The sequence below is a fragment of the Thermoascus crustaceus genome (genome assembly GCF_041956765.1).
Source record: "Thermoascus crustaceus strain CBS 181.67 unplaced genomic scaffold VTN00scaffold_1, whole genome shotgun sequence".
NCBI classification, from domain to species: Eukaryota; Fungi; Ascomycota; class Eurotiomycetes; order Eurotiales; family Thermoascaceae; genus Thermoascus; species Thermoascus crustaceus.
The window spans coordinates 3,658,100-3,676,866 of NW_027192527.1; the positions used below are offsets into that span (position 1 = coordinate 3,658,100).

At 50.0% G+C, this 18,767-nt stretch overlaps 8 protein-coding genes across 8 annotated transcripts; 5 read left to right on the forward strand and 3 right to left on the reverse strand.

The window, feature by feature from the left end:
• Positions 1-563: 563 nt before the first annotated feature.
• Positions 564-1,580, forward strand: VTN00DRAFT_1282 (uncharacterized protein; the record flags this gene model as incomplete). Its single annotated transcript, XM_069427372.1, has 3 exons — positions 564-744; positions 802-1,367; positions 1,452-1,580. The coding sequence occupies 3 exons, from the start codon at positions 564-566 to the stop codon at positions 1,578-1,580; spliced, it is 876 nt and encodes a 291-aa protein (XP_069291984.1).
• Positions 1,581-7,388: 5,808 nt separating this feature from the next.
• VTN00DRAFT_1283 (uncharacterized protein) lies at positions 7,389-8,513 on the reverse strand (the record flags this gene model as incomplete). Its single annotated transcript, XM_069427373.1, has 1 exon — positions 7,389-8,513. The coding sequence occupies one exon, from the start codon at positions 8,511-8,513 to the stop codon at positions 7,389-7,391; it is 1,125 nt and encodes a 374-aa protein (XP_069291985.1).
• Positions 8,514-8,662: 149 nt separating this feature from the next.
• VTN00DRAFT_1284 (uncharacterized protein) lies at positions 8,663-9,344 on the forward strand (the record flags this gene model as incomplete). The annotated part of the gene is made up of 2 exons (XM_069427374.1): positions 8,663-9,143; positions 9,202-9,344. 2 exons carry the CDS (start codon positions 8,663-8,665, stop codon positions 9,342-9,344), a joined length of 624 nt encoding a protein of 207 aa, XP_069291986.1.
• A 107-nt stretch (positions 9,345-9,451) lies between these two features.
• VTN00DRAFT_1285 (uncharacterized protein) lies at positions 9,452-12,064 on the reverse strand (the record flags this gene model as incomplete). The annotated part of the gene is made up of 6 exons (XM_069427375.1): positions 9,452-10,420; positions 10,479-10,730; positions 10,795-11,542; positions 11,611-11,656; positions 11,729-11,805; positions 11,904-12,064. The coding sequence occupies 6 exons, from the start codon at positions 12,062-12,064 to the stop codon at positions 9,452-9,454; spliced, it is 2,253 nt and encodes a 750-aa protein (XP_069291987.1).
• A 480-nt stretch (positions 12,065-12,544) lies between these two features.
• Positions 12,545-14,556, reverse strand: VTN00DRAFT_1286 (uncharacterized protein; the record flags this gene model as incomplete). The annotated part of the gene is made up of 3 exons (XM_069427376.1): positions 12,545-12,818; positions 12,875-14,278; positions 14,339-14,556. 3 exons carry the CDS (start codon positions 14,554-14,556, stop codon positions 12,545-12,547), a joined length of 1,896 nt encoding a protein of 631 aa, XP_069291988.1.
• Positions 14,557-15,432: 876 nt separating this feature from the next.
• Positions 15,433-16,521, forward strand: VTN00DRAFT_1287 (uncharacterized protein; the record flags this gene model as incomplete). The annotated part of the gene is made up of 2 exons (XM_069427377.1): positions 15,433-16,437; positions 16,501-16,521. 2 exons carry the CDS (start codon positions 15,433-15,435, stop codon positions 16,519-16,521), a joined length of 1,026 nt encoding a protein of 341 aa, XP_069291989.1.
• A 657-nt stretch (positions 16,522-17,178) lies between these two features.
• VTN00DRAFT_1288 (uncharacterized protein) lies at positions 17,179-17,907 on the forward strand (the record flags this gene model as incomplete). Its single annotated transcript, XM_069427378.1, has 2 exons — positions 17,179-17,298; positions 17,347-17,907. 2 exons carry the CDS (start codon positions 17,179-17,181, stop codon positions 17,905-17,907), a joined length of 681 nt encoding a protein of 226 aa, XP_069291990.1.
• A 36-nt stretch (positions 17,908-17,943) lies between these two features.
• VTN00DRAFT_1289 (uncharacterized protein) lies at positions 17,944-18,225 on the forward strand (the record flags this gene model as incomplete). The annotated part of the gene is made up of 1 exon (XM_069427379.1): positions 17,944-18,225. The coding sequence occupies one exon, from the start codon at positions 17,944-17,946 to the stop codon at positions 18,223-18,225; it is 282 nt and encodes a 93-aa protein (XP_069291991.1).
• Positions 18,226-18,767: the final 542 nt, after the last annotated feature.

The following is an 18,767-nucleotide window of genomic DNA, read 5'->3' on the forward strand; positions in this document are numbered from 1 at the left end:
AACGGGCCCCGCTAGCAGCGCAAGGCGCACCGAGTTGCGGTGCTGACAACGTGGGCGGCCTGTCCCTATCTTGCTGGTCTTACCTGAAAAGGGCCGTTCGAGGCTTGGACGCGTGCACTTCCTGCAGGCCTCCCTTTTCCAGGGGTCTTAACTCCAATAACCCCGGCCGTTGGTTTAGCTATCGCCAAGCGGTGCCCTAGCAGGCCCGGTGCTCGACCGTATCCTACACATCGGAACCTAACCCCTGCTTGTTTTCTGAGCACGGAAATCTCCTTTATCGCGACGCATCAATCATACGGGAAGGAGACTCGAAGCTTGGGCAGCACGCCTAGCTATGGAATTTCCAGCTGATCGGCGACTACGGAGTAGGTGCAATGTTAAATACTCCAACCCATCCGACATGTCCTGTCCCGGAGAAGCACACGCCCGAGCTGGCTGCCTGGTCTATATATCCTGTATCTGGCTCCCTGTGGCCCGCTTGGAGATTCTTCTATACTCTATCACACACACCTGCTCTTGCTTTTTTAATCATACTCATTCATATAAGCTCGCAACACCACAACATGCATCGTGCTAACAACTACAACTACCCATACCCGAGTCCTACGGGGCCGAGATACTCGTCAAATCATGGCACCAGCAGTGCTTTCAGCGCCAATGCAAACCCGAATGAAGACTGGACGAAGATCTCGGATCTTGCTGAAAGGCGCCGCATCCAGAATCGGATTGCTCAGCGTAACTACCGTGAGTGAACGTTTCCACAATGACAACCTGACCCATTTACTAAACAAATCAAAACAGGCAAAAAGTTGAAGCGTCGCCTCGAAGATCTCGAGAGAAGGGCTGCTTCCGCCTCCGCTTCTCCAGAGCAGTCACATGAGGAGCTGGAACAGACGAAACCGAAAAAATCGCAAAATTCACGGTCCCAGGACCGCACTTCTTCAAATTCTGAGTCTAACGAGCACTGGAACGCCTCACCGGAGCTGCTCTCCACAAATGACTGTTACCCTGCCAGAGATGACCGGGGGCCCATGTTCTCCCACCAGAGTACGAGGCAGCTCTCAGCATCGCCACCACCTGCGTTCTCCTATCCTTCGTACCCGTATCCCGCAACATACGGGCAATCAGTGTACCCTCAGCACAGTGTCTATCACTCTATGACAACACCATACAACGATATTTCAACAATGCAGGGTCAGTATCTTGAGCCGCTTCCCCCAAGCGTAACGTCATCGACAACGTCAATAAAACGCGCAAATGTGTTTGTGGAAGAAGACATTCTCAGCCCATTTAGCATGAGCTATGCAACGATGGCTGGCATCGATCTCCCTGCAACTTCGCATGCACAGCCCGGGTCAAATCTTCAGGTAAGTTCCCTTATCGCCTCCTTCGCTGTATTTATCCTTTCCTGATGCATGCTACAGCAGAGAGCTGACGAACGATTCGGCTAGACTCCACCTCTCACACATTGCTACCCTTATGATCATTCAGGATCCACAACTCCGGAAGGATCAGTAAACGCCTTTCCCGTCACCCCAGGATCGGATCCCTGCTCACCTCACCGTCTATCATTTGTCTAAATGATGATTTTATGAGAGTTGCGTTTGCTTTGAGACGTTGAAGATTGAAATTTGTAATATTCCTAAGACATATGACTGATGTATCACGTCTTGGATGTTGGATGGAAAGCATGACAAGGATTTCTCTTCTCTTTGTCAATATGGGACTCGAGAATACGAGGCAGATGCATTAGCGGGCGTTACGTTTTCTTCTTAATTTGTACATCTAGTCTTGGTTTCTTGGATGATTTTAACCTTGGACTGTTGCCTAGAGATACATCTGCGAGCGTCAACTGATGTAAAACATCGGCGAGAGACCGCATTCTGCTTGCTTTTGGTCAAGTGAAATGTTAAGCAAACCACACAGCCTTCATCTGTTCCGGAATCATCCATGCTATTGACAGCCATTGGCCGTGTCTTTTTTCGTTTTCTTGGCCCCCAGATACAGGATCTCAGTAGCCGACTGTGATATATACGCTAGCCTCACAGCATCGGCTACCGAGTCCGGCGTAGCATTAACTGATAGCTAAGAAGACCTACCTAGGTAGTTGGTTATCCTGCAATGGTATCAATGCTAGACGGTCATGCGCACCTAGGCAGAAGGAATGTCATCGAGACAGCACGGGCTTTTGTCGGAGCAACTTGAAGCCCGAGCAGCGAGTCGGCACATCCCGGTCTCTGCGTATTGCTGTTTCATCATGATCGCACGGCGGACAACCCGCGTGCTACGATGGTCCGATGCGATCCATTGAGGCGGCCAGCTGTAGAAACACACGGTAGGAATACAGGAAGCGCGGATTGCAGCGGCAAACGGATGTTGCGCTCAAGACACTGCGCCTCCACAGACGACGCGGACGGATTGCCTGAAGATCCCCGCCAATTTCCTCTCGTCTTGCGTGACCGCGGGAAGGATTTCTTCTGTCCCCGTGCAGCAGCGGGTGTGGAGGGCCTTTCCAATCGCCCTATCCTACCTGTTCGTTGGGACGCCGGGATCTCAAGAGATCCTTAGGGGACAGTTAGCGAGGCTAGGTTGCGGGACACGATGCATATCGCCCAACCTGTTCCCTTTGACAGCAGAACCACGTTCTTGACGTTACGTGGCAGCGGAATTGTCGCCAAATCGAGTAACATTTTGACTTTCTTACCCCGGGGTCGTTCGTACCCAGCGCTCGCTTCTTGACGCCTCGACTGGTTAATTTGATATTCATATCGCTTCTGAGAAACCACGCCTCGTTGACCGGGATCCGGCCTTTACACAGACTCATTCCTCTGAATCAGGCACCTCTATCTACTATGCTATCTGCCCCAGATGACTTGTCTACTATTCCATTCCACGTTCTGCGTGCATCGCAGCGATAATGACACCATATCCCAACTTAATTTGAAAAGCGAGCGGTCGATATCGTCCATCTTTGTCATTTGCTGCCAATATTTGGCCCTTCATGTCGCTGGCAAACAGTTGGCCAACCAGCCAGTCATGATAGGCTACCGGTCAAAGTCCAGCCAGCTCGGAGGGTCGCTTTTCCTCCCGTGATACTCTCTCTCTCTCGTCGAGGCTCGTACTGTACGCATAAGTCTAGACGGGCGTGGGAAGCAAAGCCGCACAGTGAGTGGACACGTCGTATTTTCTGTTTTCGCCCCTCCTCCGCCCCCTTGACTTTCGGGCTGCACAATTCGCGAACGTCCGGATACTCCAGTGATAAAGTTCTCATGCAAGAATCCTGCACCACCACCACGCGATTTCAGCCCTATCCGCAAACGGTTGGGAGGCTGGAAGTGAGTGAGTGCATTTACCAGGTTACCCCTTGTGCTGCGGACTCGCGTGGTCCGGTTGTCGATTGGTGTGGCTTTAAAAGTAGAGTAGTAGCAGTGGACAGCTGTCTCAAGCTGTCAAATTTGAATGCTGACGATCAGCGCTCCTGTTCTGTCTGTCCTGCAACATTCCAGGCTAAGTGCGACTGCTACTATCAGGACGCCTGACTAGTGACATCACTGGTCGCCTGGGCGGCCTGAGCTTTAGGTTCAGAGATCAACTCCGCCTTTTTCTACAGTCCGTTCAGCTGGAAAGGGAAACTCGTTAGAACTCTAATAGAAGTCAAGTCTACAAGGTAGGTACATTGCCAGGATCCCCCAGTCTTTACGATTAGTAATGATCTTCCCTCTGGAGGAGGCCCTCATCGATTACAAATCATCCTACAGATCCATAGTTCCGCATGCACCGTATCCAGAGATAGGTATTCTATAGAGATAAGAGCCGCACAGCTCTTGTGGAGTACAGTATGACTCTATTTTGCGTATAGTTCCTTAAACATGCTCCTATGACGGGTCTTAAGTCTTGAATGAGTCAAACATGCAAATTTAGTATCTCAAGACAAACATCCAATGTTCAAATCAAACAGTGTCATATACACTTCAGACGAGAAGTACAGTAGCATCGTTCAGTTACCTTAGTATGTGACTACTTATGCTTCAGCCTTTTCGTGTGGCTGAAACCCCACCATATAGGGTATGGCTAATAATGCCTAGTACTCAGCCTCCTTCTCCAACTATAGGTACTAAAAGTGTAAAAAATGTAAGAAGTCTTGCTCGTTATGTCTCTTCGCCGAGTCAATTTAGGCTATAATCGCATACTACATATGCATTTGTACAATTAAGTAGGTATTTCTATACTACCTAATTTATAAAATTACATGCAAACAAATCATACCTCAATTTGTACTTATCCCTCAATCGAATCTTGAATCACAGAAAACAATCGAGGGATGCCAAGATAGGTAGTTCTGTTTGCATTGTTGTCGTTGAAGATTGTTCAAAGACGAGTGAGCGCAGGGGGTCCTCCGCCAGCAGATGGCCTGTTTCCATGCCAACTGCATTATAAGCAAATATTGTTAGAGATTGTGTTTCCCTATTCTATTTGAGTCTTGTCTTGTCTGGAGGGGAATTGCTACAGTAAGAATAGGTAAGTATTAAGAGTTGGTAAGTATAGAATCTTTTTTTTACTGTAATAAGTTAATTTAGTTAGGCATTCTGCAGGAAAGAGAAGAAGAGATATTATATAACTAAATTACTATAATCTATTCTCTATAATCTGTACTTTCTAATTTAATATATAGATGATTTTAGACAGAAAGTAGTACATATATAATAATGCTTCTCTATTATAGAGATTAAAATTTTATAGTTTATTTATTAATTCTAGTATTGTAATGGAGAGTTCTGCAGATCCAATAAGCAGTGGTTTGTACTAGGAATAAGAAGGCAAGCAAGAGATAAGAAGTCAGAAATAAGAGAGGATAGTTTTCCCTTCATCACTATGTGGACAGATTTACTGTTGAGGGTTGCTAATCAGAAGAGTACAGAAAAGAATTCAATATTAATTAAGCCTTTAATTCTCTTTCTTTGATTTCTGAATGATTCTTCTCTCCTAACCTTATCCCTTTTGCCCTGCTTATTCTGGCCAGGCTCCTCTACAAGGAGGCTTGATTTGCTGTCCTCGTTCACTAGAAGATTAACCTTTATATCTAAGAAAGAATATTCTGTCTTCTAGTTACTCTGCTTATACTTTCTAGTTATAATAAAGAAAATACTTACCGAAAAGAAGGAATAACTGTGACGGAGTGGCAAGAAGCTACATAAGCGAGAGCAATACGAAGCCGTTGGCTTCGTATCCTAGTCTTTTGCCAGTAGCGCAGCGGTTTGGCTCCTAGAATGCTCCCTAGGAGCCACTCCGTGACAATAACAGCACAAGATAAATAAAGGAACCACTTATAAGCTAAAGCAATCTTCAGGCTGAAGATTTTAAGTGGAGAGATAGTGTTATAGCACAGCTTATATATATCAGACGCAGGCAGAAAAGGGGGAATTCTGTTATATAACTATAGATTAAATTGCCTAAATTGATCTATCTGAGGTCTTGATCCAGTTGACTTCATAATCTATTCTCAACCTTGATCTATTGGACAGTATAATGTGAACAGAACCCAACATATATATAATGGCACTTGTTACAGATAGGATTAGGATCTTGTAGTCAACTCAAGGTAGCGATTGCAGTATATTGCTGGTACCAACAGCCTACTATATGGTTCTTTGCCCAATCCCTTCTTCTTGTTTCTGTCTTTCAAGATAAACCCGACGAGCTTGGTCTAAGATTGAGGCCCACAGTTACAGCAGAATCTGTCTAACACCACCACCACTAAGACAGAGACTTACTATTGACCTCTCTTACTTATATCTGGTACATTAAATCACAACAAAATCTTTCCAGCAAAGTATGATATATCTTGTCTCCAACCACTTCTATTCTCTAGAGGTTCTAGGAAAACACCTACTCCAATAAAACTAGGCATGCTAGAGTTCACAAATCTCCATACAGCCACTTCCATGTCTACGTAGCTAGAGATACCACATATGAGGCCATTTGCGCACTTTAGTTTACTTCTTTATATATATGTATGCATCTTCGCTAATAGGGCCAAGTAGCCCTTGTCCTTCGACAGAGAAAAAAAATCCTTCCTTAAGTCAGCGTGTGTTCTCCTCAAAGAGAAGAGAGGAGATTACTACCTATCCCACCATACTCCCATTCCATCCATGTTCCCATCACCGCCATGAAGAAGAACCTTAATGATACCATACTATCTAGCATTTCATTCCTCCCACCCGTGCTTGTATTACAGACCAGACCTGCTTTGACAGCCGAATTAACTTCTTTCTTTCGGCTCAGCTCAGCTCAGCTCGTTAACGCATCCAGCTAGGTAGCCAATGTTCTAGATCCCGTCCCCTTCATCCATCGATTTCATTTCCATCTCGACCATTGTTCCGTTATTGAGAATCGGCCCGATCCAATGCAGGTCCATACATAACGTAACGCATGGGGGAAGGAAAAGAAAAAGAAAAAGAAAAAGAAAAAGAAAAAGAAAAAGGGCGAAACGAAGGGCTACGCCACGCCATGCTACGTGGGCTGGGCTGGGTAGGTGCAGTTAGTCGGTCGGTCGGTCAGTCAGGTTGATGAAGCTGAAGCTGACTACCTAACGGACAGAGTAGTTACCTACCTACCTACCTAGTCAAACCGACTAGTGGTTCGAGTTCAATTTTCTCTCACTTACCTAACTACCTAGTATTTAACTAGGGTTATTGGGGAAGAGTCGAAGATGACTGGCTCAGCTGATCGGAATCAGAAAAGAAGCGAAAGCTCCCCCAGACTCGAAAACAGTGGCGTTGCTGATAGATGGTAAATTGTCTACCTAACTAGCAAGGCAGAGATAGATATACATACAGCACCCAACCTATACTTTGCTAGGACATACAAACATCTAAAAATTGATATTATATTATAGGCATAACATACTATCTATCTAGGCAACGTGTATCTAATCCACATCAAAGTCTATGAGACAAAGCAAAAACAAGACAAATCAAGAAAACATATTACATTACTAGATTTTTTCTTTGCACATGTATGACGATCTCTGATTGTTTATTGAATCAGATCGGATCAGATCAGATCAGGTTTATGTATGTATGTATGTCTTGCTGCTGGCTTACAAACTTGACTATGCCCCGAGTGAACCAGGAAGGAACCTTTTGCAGACAGGAACATTTGCAGAGAGTTAGATGGACGAGAAAGGGAAGAAAGAAAATAAGATAACAAGGGACTCAACACTTTCGAAGTTTAGTTAGAAAACTTGAGCAAAAAAGGTAGGTAGTGTTGAAAAAAAATGTATAGGAAAAAACAGTTTCACAAAATCCGTCAATCAATCAATCAAACAAACCATTCCATGCTCTGTCCATGAATGATAAATCTCGAAATCAACTCAACGCCTTCCTGCCTTACCCGCCTTCTCCGCCGTTTATGCTCATCTGATCAGCGTTATTCGATGGCATCGGCTGCTGTCTTCGTCTCCGGAGCGGCGCCTTCTTCCTTCTTTCAATGGCTGACTGCTGTGAAGTCCGGGTGACGGCCGTGCTCATCTCCGTGTCTCCGTCACCGTCGTCGTCGTCTCCACCGCCGCGCGTGGCGTGGTATATGGCGGTCTCGTCCAGCTCGTTGATGTCCGTCGGCTTCATTCGAAGCCACTTCATCCGCGGTCCCGATTTGGCACGCTCCGAGACCCGGAAGCCGTAGATGCGGGGCTCGTAGATCTTGCCCTGACCCAGGCCAGGCGCGAGGTTCGATGTCAGCATGCCGTTGATCTGGGTTGGCTGGTTTGGTGGCGGTTCAGGGGATGTGATGGTCATGGCTCCAGACGAGGTCAGAGAGGATGAGCGGGACTGATTCGTGTTAGTAGCCGGCGACGTCGGGGAGATACCAGGGTCGAGTCGAGGGCCGATGTCCAGGTCAGGGAACGTCATGAGGAAGAGACATCCAAACGTCGTCCCAAAGAATGCACCATCCACGGACTGGAATCTGCTGTTCGGGGGAGTGTAGATGTCGTAGCAGCTCGGGCAGAAGAGCTTCACCGTCTCCTGTCCTGGCGTATCCGTCCGTCCAACGGGGAGCACTTTGCACCCGTTGCAGTAGACCCGAGGGCAGACCCCAAAATGCTGCATCTCGTACTTCTCCAACATCTGCTGAATGCCAGGTCGCGATGTGATATAACGCTGGTGGATCAGACCGTAGAGCAGCTCCGCGGAACTCTCAATCACACTCAAGTCGCTGGCCACACGCATGTGCCTCCTGTCCCCTCTTCGGTACCCGGCCGGCTTCTCGTCGCCTAATATCTCATCGTCATCCTCCTCCTCTTCTTCCTCTTCCTCCTCATCCTCATCTTCCTCCGGCTCCACGTCGAGGATCATCTCCAGCGCCTCCTTGTACATGGGCACCTGCGACTGCAGACCTGTGAGGTTGAAGTCATCCTCGATAAAGTCCTCCGACACCTCCGCGAAATACTCATGCCCCATGAGGGAGCAGAAGGAGGAGATCCACGACTCCGGGGCGCCTTCGGACGACGACATGGCGAAGGAGCTGAAGGCGGACGTTGACGGCGACGAAGCGGATAGTTGACTCAAGTCCAGCCTCTCCAGGCCCTCGGCCAGTGTCGACGCTCTCTCCCTCGACACGATGCTGAAAGAGCGCTGAGATTCGACTGCGGACGCGTCACGGGATGTGGTCCGTCTCTCTTCGTCGGATGGATGGTGGATGCGTCACCCTGGCCACCCCCGTGACCACTATCGGTGGTCGAATTGCTTCAGACCGTGTGTCTGGTGTCGCTCGAGGTCAGGTCTGTGGCTGTTCTGACAGCGAAAAAGGAGGGGTTCTATCTGATAAGCGGAGGTATCATAGCACAGTGCGCAACAGTGGCCGTTGTTGTGCGATGAGGGGCTGTTGGCCGGTCGACCTTCCAACACAGATGAGCCACACCAATCCTTTCAGACGGACATCGACAGAGCGCGACCGAGGATACCAGTACTGGGTCAATGGGAAAAGTTTCGCTAGAAAGGAGCCCGGAGAAGAGGCGGTACCTGGAGTCTATCTTCCAGCCGTGCCTGTGCGTCCTCGACGGACCGTTCCCGGAATTGGGTTGGCGGGGCTTAAGAACAAAGGCAGCTGGGCGTTCCAGCAGAGGGCGAAAGGAGCAGGACAGCGTCTGCCAACGAAAACTGCTGTCAGATTAAAACATAGGAAAAGAAAGTCGTGGTGCAGGCACGTCTACTCTGGCTGGCGCTGCTAGGCCTTGCGTTAGAGCAGCTTTTTATGTCGTCGAGGAGATCGGCGAGTCGCTGCGTCACGTGCCTGAGGCCTGGACTCGAGATCTAGACCCGATCATCACCGACAGTGTCAGCTAAACAGACTACGATGTAAGATGCCCTGAGCCATTGAATAGCAAGCAAGAAATTATATACAGATAGTATCATGTTCCGGGTAAAACGTGGACGATCCCAAACTCCTACGCTCAGAACAAGTCCCTCATAGCCCGTGAAAACTCCCCTTCAGTACCCAACATCGCAGGTATTGCCTCTCCGGTAGTCTGCAGCTCCCCTTCCGTGCCTACAAATCCATTGATTGCCTCTGGTCCCGGGTTCGATGCGACGAAGTTGCCATATCCTCCAACCGCCTCGAACAAATTAGTGAGCTCGTGGCTGATCTGCAGCCCATTCGTAGGACTGTTTCCTAGTTCACCGACGCCGTTCAGGGGCCCATATATCGACAGGTCCTCCATGGAATGACCTGCCAGGCCTGCCATGGCCACCGCGGCTGTCGAGTGGGGATCGTTTGTATCCGAACTGAAGGGGCGCGCGAGCAGACCGAGTTTCTCCCCGATTTTACGGAGACCCTTGATCGTCTTCCACAGACGCTTTGACACGTACGACTTGGCGCTGAACCCGTTTACCAGATCCAGCGCCATGTAGAACTCATCCCGGACCTGCCGGTTGAAATCTATTGGCGCATGGCACACGGCGAGAAACAGGACGGCCAGCGCCGCAACGAGGAAGTAGTTGAAGCAGACCTGCTGCGTTCGGTATATGTCAGAAGTCTGATTCAACCGGGTTAGGACCCGGACAGTATCTTTGGCAATGTCGACGACGGTCTGGGCGTGGCCTCTGTGTTCGACGATACTGGCTGCGGAATGCAGCACCGGTCGGTATATAAGGATCCTCAGCTGATTCATGCGCAGATACAGCAGCACGCGTAGACGTCGGAGGCCTCTGCTAACTGTCTCCCCGTTTCTGGGTGACTCGACCAAGTAGAACTTCAGACTTTCTGGGATCTGCTTGTACCACTGGAGGACCTGGTAGTCGAGGAATCCGATCTCGTCGCGTTTGACATCAGTCGTTCCCTCCGATCCCAGACCAGAATACCAGATTTTGGAGCTGATGCGGTTGTAAGCGACCATGCACTTCAGATACGGCACTGACCCATCCTGGCATGACAGTTAGTGATGGCCAGATGCAAGCAGGCAGAAGAGGCTCGTGAATTACCGGCTCAGGCAAATTTGGATCGATATCGTCATCCTGAATGACGAATGGCAATCCGGTCCCGAAACTCCAGCGTCGGTCCAGAGTGTAAACACACCAGAAAAGCCTATTGATCTCAACCCACTGTTCCTCATTTGGGAAGGACCTCATTAGTGCGTCTCGCCGATGTAGGCCCATCTCGAGGCACATGCGGGCTGCCAGGCCAATCACCCGGTAGGCCATGGCATCGTCGTCAGTGTGGAAGTGGTAGGTCGCCTGCGATCGTTATCGTAATTTAGCGCAACTCGTACAAAATACCCATGTCGCAAAAAAGACTTACAACGAGAGCAAGTAATTGGATGGTCTTTATATCCACCGGCTCCCACAACTTCGCCTCAATCACCGGCTTTATGGTCTCGTAAAGACGCTTTCCGAGCTCGCTCTGCCCACTCCCCTCGACGATCAGCGTTGTAGCAAGGATCATTTTGAGTATATTCGTATCGTCATCCTGCAAACAATCGGCACCGGGCAGTCCTCGCTGCGCAAATCCGGTCCGAGTGGCAGCTTCCAGGAATGTGTAAAGAAGGTTCGTCTGGTTGATGACTTTTTCGATGTCGAGATGCGGATACATGATCCCGATCTCCTCCTCGTAGACTCTGCATAGTCTTATGGCTTCCTCCCGTTTTATAACCCAGATTGGGTCCTTGGAAGGATGCACCGCAGGCATGGGCGCTGGGGCCAGCTGGCGAGGAGGGGTGCCTGCCGGTGTGGCCTGCGCGGTAGTCAGGTCGTCATGCCCATCCTCCGCCTGTGTGATTCCCATGGTCTGCAGGCTCGACTTGGCAACGTCAAAGTTGAAAGCAGAGCTGGTTGGTCCGTGAAAACGAGGATGCTTCGTACGAGGCTTGGACGCAGCGGGAGATACGGACGGGAAGGCCGTCCGGGGTTGCGAGGCATCGTGGGAGAAAGTGTCGAAAGTCGACGACTCCGATAATGGTCTCTGGGAGCGAAGCTCACGAAGGTCCGTGAAGAGAGAATTGACCTGTTCTTGCAGAGTATTGATCTGCTGTTTCATAGACCGGAACTCCCTGAAATGTAAAAATAGCACAGCTGATCAGCAGCAAAGCAGGGGCTTGTACAACTCAGAATCACATACTCGGAGTCCTTAAAATTGCTGCTACAGCAGTTCGGGGCATACAGGCCTATCAGGGGAGGTCAACGATCCGGCAATGGCATCAAATGAGGGAAAAGGGGTCGAGATCGCTGTCGCGTACATTCAAGCTTTAAGTGGCCGCAGCGCTGGCACGGCACCTGGCCGTTGCACTTGATCTTCCGCCTCTTGCATTCATTGCTGGAATGTGACAAAGGCCGTCAGCGTAGCTGTCTGGAAACAGAAAAGCGCGAAGAGGATATGGCGTTGGGGGAGGGAACGGGAATGGAGCAACATACCACGCGATCGAGATGTATCGATTCCGCTTTGTGCGCGTGTGAGTTCCGCTGCCCGGTTCCGCTTTTCTCTTGGGCCCGTCACCGTTAGGCGCAGCGGGCTGCCCATCAGCGGCCGCCTGCACCGCAGTCCCGTTGGCATAGAGCGACTCTGATGAAGCCATGACTCGGGGCGAAGAAGGACTCGAAGTGCAAAAGGCGGTCTCTCCTGGGAGCGTTCTGGTCCGGGCGACGAGGCCAGAGCGGAACGATGCGAAACTGCGGGGTTTCCTTCCCCAGATCCAACGGCTTCCGTCATTCTCCAACTCCCGCCATTGGGCTCAACGGCATTAATATTCGCCCCTATGCGTTGTGCTGCTCAGATACAGGCAAAACGGGCACACGCCCTGCATCTCCAGCTTACTCGGATATACGGGTCGATTGAACAGGCTTGGATGAAACAACTTCAAATTGGATCTAAGTTAAAGTTCAGAATTAAAATAGCCAAAGACTAGAGAGCTCTCCGCGATATCAACACTGTCCACCGCCACAGATGTAGCTATATATACATACAAACATTCATACACTAACACGAGAAGCACTTAAGCCACAGCATCCCCTGAGGTTCCGTAGGTCGCTTGCACGTCTCGCGTCAGCAGAAATATTCATGACATCGGCTGCAAGAGGTCACGAAACCGATGAAGAGAACGCTGAGCAGCAGCCACCACCGACTTGACGGCCGCGAGAAACACGCCTACCAAACCCGGCAGACTTTCCGGCCGCCTTAACCAGAAGACGGCGATCACGGCCGCAAGCAGCAAGAGACGGTTGCGCACAAACCGCACGCGCTGCTTCCAGATCCCCTTTTGCGTGTACTTGACGCTCCAATGGCTCCACACAGGGAACATGCACCGCAAGGCAAAGTCAATCTGCGAGAATCTATAGCCCTGTCAGTAATTATCCTTCGTTTTGTCTGTGAATTCTTAATAACTTACGGATAGATTGTGCTATTCCAGCCTTCCTCAGAGTTGTACCAGCTCACACAGCCACCGGCCTTGAAGACAGTCTCCTTGAGAGTGGCTTGGACGGTGTTGGTCCAATTTCTCTCCGCTTCCTCCTTGATCTCGTAAGTGCTGACCTCGCCTTTCAGGATCGGTTCGATGAATTTGAGTGAGTAATTGACCATGTTTTCCGTCGCCAGGATGACACTGCTGTGTCCGGTGGCGGTGTTCGGTCCGAAGATGATGAAGAAGTTTGGGAATTTGTCCATGGCAGTACCCAAATAGGCTTGAGGGCCGCCACGTTCATCCCAGAGTTCCTGCAAGTCTTTCCCCTCTCTTCCCTTGACGCGAAGAGGATGCAACCACGTATTGGTCTGGTACCCGTTCGCCAGGATGATAGCGTCCGCCGGCAGCTGCACCTCATCCGTTGAGACTTTGCTATCTGTCTGGCTCATGGGAGGGTAATTCCTTCCCGGGCCAAGGGTGACACCCCTTGGCTGCACACTCTTGAGAGGCAGAGTTGTCAGCTCAACGTTGGGCTCCTGGAGGCTTCGAAACCATCCCGGATCTATAACCCGCCGTTTGCAACCAACGCTGTAGTTTGGTGTCAGAATTTCATGGTACTTCTCCGGGACTACCTCTCGCATATAGCGCATGAACCGCTCTTGCACCAAGGTCCGTCTTTTCCGCGCAAACTCGCTATTTTTAATGAGGCGAAAGTAGTCGAGTTCCATTAAACAGAATATCAAGCTTCGGATAAAGCGTGCCAGGCTGGGAATGTTCCGCAGCAGCGTTGGAGAGTATTTCTCCCACCTTGCTAGACTGTCTGGAGGGACGAAACTAGGCGCAACCCATGGAGGAGTACGCATCAACTGTGTGACTGATTTGACATTGATACTGGGCTTGATGAGCTCAGGGACTACCTGGGCTGCACTACAACCGGTACCGATGACAATCACGTCTTTTCCTTTCAAATCCACATCTTTTTTCCATCTAGCAGTGTGGATGATATCACCCTCGAAGGTGTCGAATCCTGGGATATCCTTCGGCAAGGCATTAGGTTCCACTAGGCCGCCCACTGCACTGACAACGATCTTTGCTCTCACTATTTCAGTTGTCAGATAGACGCTGTGCTCACCCTCTGCAGCAACCTTGGCCTGGCGCTCCCTCTCCGACAGGTCACCTGTGCCAGGGGCAAGATACGCCAGGGAGATCTCCCATTCCTCCTCGCCCTCGAGCCATCGGACCTGCCTGACATCTGTGTTGAGCTGGATCTTGTCAACGATCTTGAACTTCTCACAGACGTCAGTTAGATACTGAACAAACTCGAGCCTCGGGGCGAGCAAGGTGCTCCAATCCTTCTTGTGTGCGAAGGAAAAAGAGTAAAAGAGCGACGGCCTATGAAAGTCAGAAAGACGTAAGTAACACATCTCAGGCAGACTATCCAAGGAGACATACACGTCACATGCAACACCGGGATAAGTGCTGATCCACCAAGTGCCTCCTATGCCCGACTGCCGCTCGAAGATACGGAATTGGTCAAATCCCAAGACTTGTTTCAGCCTGCATCCCATAGCAATACCCGAGACACCCGCACCGATCACAACGACGGGGTAGTATGCGTAAGAACCCTCGTATCCATTGCGGCTATGAATCGATGCTACCGATTTGGCCATGTTAGAAGCTAAGTAGTTGATATTTCGAGAAGGAAGTGAAGCTGAAAGAGAGACCATGGAAAACAGATCATCCAGAAAACAGAGGTATAGAAAAGAAAATGAGGTTTATCAAAAAAAAATCTATGGGATCACAAGAATTAAGTACTTGGGGGCCAAACAAAAGCGGGGAATATTCTATCCGACTCTCAGACCTCTTTGTTCATTCGTCAATCATTGCGCTAGTTGAACATCTCGAGCGGGGAGATGAGCCCAGTCGGGTGAATTGCGGTCGCACAGGATGCTGCGTTGTCTAGAATTTGGACGTATCGTATGCGACTGGCACGATCTGCCAAGTTTGCTCAGTTCGGCATTATTTCGCGGGAGACCGGAAAAAGCAGATAGCACATGCAAGTGAGGCTAGGTAAAGTTGATAGACGTTTCAGCTCCTGAGTTTTATCTTCTTTGAAGGAATCTCTGTATAAAGAGCCGTCTATTTACACCAAGTGCCCCCGATCTCAATTGAGTGTTGATGACCATGCCTAGCGGCCTGGAAAGCAAGACATCTGTGCCGGTAGAGGTATCCTGTCAGAGGGGATTACATCCAGCAAAACCACTGAAGTTGAAATATGTAATGTCTTTTAGGTTTATGTGCGGGGCGCTACATTAGGTAGAGTTAAATTATAATTTGAAATAGCATAGAATGGTGGTATTCCCCGAACATCGTGCTCGGAGCATTGTTTGTCTCCGAGTCCCATGTTCTCTCGTTAAGCGCCCGGACGCGGCCCATCCGAAGCTACGGCGGCTCCCCAGACTATCGGAAACAACCAGCCGACCATAGACCCTTTTGCTCTGGATCTTGTTCTGCTCGGACAGACACTCACGACGAGAAGAGGCTGGATGAGGCTCCAGCAATGGATACGGCCTCGCGATAATCCTGTGAGGTGGAAATTAGTCACCGGGTCGAGGCCCGTCTGTCGTTACGGCCGGCCTCATCATGTCCCTGGCACCCTGCGAGGCAATTCGATCCTCTCCGCAACACCGCGATACTCACCTCTCGACAGCCTCCACGATGCCAATATAGACCGCTTCCGTGAGCGGTACTTCAAGCCGGAGCTGCCTGTCATTCTACCGCGCGGTTATTTCCGTGATCTACCTGCGTGCGATCGCTGGTTTGCGAGAACCTCGGCTTCCCCCAACGCCAATCATAATAATAATGGGTCTCGGCTGAATTACGAATATCTCGGGCGGTTCGGAGATGCCTTTGTGCCGCTGGAACTCACGCAGTTGTCGCCGGGCTCGAACCCCGCGGAGAGCAGCGATGCGAGTTTCCAGCGGTTCCATGCACCCCTGAGCCTCTTCCTTGAATGGACGCGCTCGACACAGACACAGACACAGTCTTCGCGCCTCTACCTCGCGCAATGCAAGCTCCTCGACCTACCGCAGGCTCTCCGCGATGATTTACCCACCCCATCTCTGGTCTCGAAGGCGGGCAGGGGCGATATCTACGATACCAATGTCTGGATCGGGATCCCGCCCACCTACACTCCTCTGCACCGCGATCCGAACCCGAATCTCTTCGTCCAGCTGGCTGGTGAGAAACGGGTCAGACTGCACGCGCCAGATGTCGGGATGGGCGTGTTCGCGCGCGTCAGGCAGGAGCTCGGGCAGGCTGCGAGCCATGATGCAGCCGTGTTCCGGGGCGACGAGATGATGCAGGGAAAGGAGAGGATGCTGCTGGAAAAGGCGGTCTGGGGTGATGACGAGGCGAGTGCTGTTGATTCTGCCTCGAGCGATGGTTATCAGGAAGGGTACGAGGCGCATCTGGAGGCTGGCGATGGGCTGTTCATTCCGAAAGGCTGGTGGCACAGCGTCAAGGGTGTGGGAACTGGTTTTACCGGATCGGTAGGTTATACTCGGAGCTCCAGCGCGTCAAGAGTCGAATGCTTATCCGCTGCATATTATTAGGTCAATTGGTGGTTTCGGTAGTAGAGAGTTTCCTATTCTTTGCAGCAAACTTAACGAGGACGGAGCCACGTCATACTACCTAGCTGTGCCCGTATCTTGCATGTTTGATCACCAACTAGACCAATGCGACGACACCTACGCTTGCATACAAATATAGTAGTGACCGAACCCAGAGCGCATAATTCGGGCTTGGCTGCTATATTGATTGCGCCCGGGTTCATTCTATACTACTACCTTGCGGGTGATTCTAGAGTGTGAGTGTCTACCTTAGGCTCAAGAAAGCTATGACGCCATACTGCATCTCGAGTCGGTACGCCCTGAACATGTACCTGCGTGCCCTCCTGTAGCAAACACTAGATGTTCGCCTTGAAAGAAGGCTCCTTTTAAAGGGTGCAATGTTACTTTCGCAGTGCTCCTGAAATATACCTCTGACTTGACCAGAACAAGCACAATGCCACATGTTAATGCTCTATGGCTACCTAGGGCTTTAGGTACCTAACTTACTATATGCGGGAGCCTTCCAGAAGGGTATGCAAGTCGATAACGTCAACCACTCGTTCTAAAACTCCTCCGCCAATAAAATATATCGAAGAAACAGCTGGTCACAATAATAATCTTATCAAAACTGTCAAAGCAGCGACCGCATATGCAGCATTCGTAGCTGTCGATCCAAGCTTGATGTTGGCGGTCCATCGATCTTCTAGAACACTCTCCGCGCTTGGCGTCATTTCTACTCCGCAGCTCCGCCTTCCTTGCCTTTCGACATATTATTATTATTCTAGCCTGCAGACCCAAGCGGTAGGAAACAATCTACCTTTCCCCTCTTCCTCACTGACCTTGGTACAGAGGATGTATATGTACCGCAACCTACATCGCGCAGCAGCACGTCCATTCATCACCTTTACTCGCGCGACCAGAAGAAGCACCCTCAACACCACCAACGACCAACTACTTCGTCGTGCTCCTATTATTCAGCAGTACCTCACCATGTCCACCTCCTCCGACTCCAAAGCCCAACAACAAACCACCACCACAACCGCCACCAACGAAACCCAAGCCACCAAACCCAGCGAAGAACACCCCCAGCACTACGCCCAAGAACAGCAAGAACCCCAAGCCACCCAGCCCTCACAGACCTCATCGACCCTCCCCCTCCCCGCCCCGCCAACCGACGAGACTCAGCAGCTCGACGTCAGCGGCGGCGGGGGCTCCATCAAGCTCGACCACCTGGGACCGCTGGTCGTCAACCAGGACGGCACGCTCAGCCGCATCGCGAACTGGGAGCACATGACGGAGATCGAGAGGCGGAATACGCTGCGCGTGCTGGGGAAGCGGAATCAGTTGCGGATGGCGGCGTTGAAGGCGGAGGGGCAGGGCGCGGGGGAGGAGCAGAAGAAGGAGGAGTAGGTGGTTTTACCTACCTACCTATCTTGAGAAAGAAAGATGCAGGAATGGGATATGCTGTGGAATGAAATGCCGAAGGGTGGGAAAGAAAATAGCGCAAGGCAACGCCGGACAGTTTCCTCAAGGCAGGCACAACGCAGACCGGAGACTACGCAAGAAAAACTTATCCATGAGACGGCATGGGATTTGCATCTGGTTGAGATATACTCGAGTCTTTCCGATCTCGATCGATGGGAGAGCACACACCGCGGAAGGACAGTGCGCAAACAAAGCAAAATCAAATTTTCTCTCTCTCTTTATGCCTATGTTCTTCACGCATAGAAGACGTTCTATGGATGGATGGAGCAAGTAAAATTGAAGGAGTAGGGGGACGCGTTTGATATGATAATGATCTACAATATAATGTACTGTACTAGCTAGACACACATACATATATGCATGGCATTCATGGCGCTAGACTAGATTAGAAAAGGTCTCTCCCGCATGATCGTTATGAAACCTATTATAATTATTATCACTTTCGAAAAAAAAGTTATCATATACCTACTAAGTCAACGTATTTCCGACACCTACGGTAGGTAGTTTAAGAACATGAATTGGAAAAACAAATATTAATTCTTAATAAATAAGCTGTCTAATAGGACTCTGACTAAATAAATAAATAAAAGCATAATTCATATGTCACTATGAATCACTATGATACATAGTTGCATGGGTCTATGTGGTTTATAGACATTCACGGGGCCGGGAACAATATAGCTCGATCGATGATTCTAATCCATCTTATCTCTATATACCAGATACCTAGTGAGACTGACGATGATGATGATGATGTCCGTCCGTCCGTCATGTCTCGTTATGTA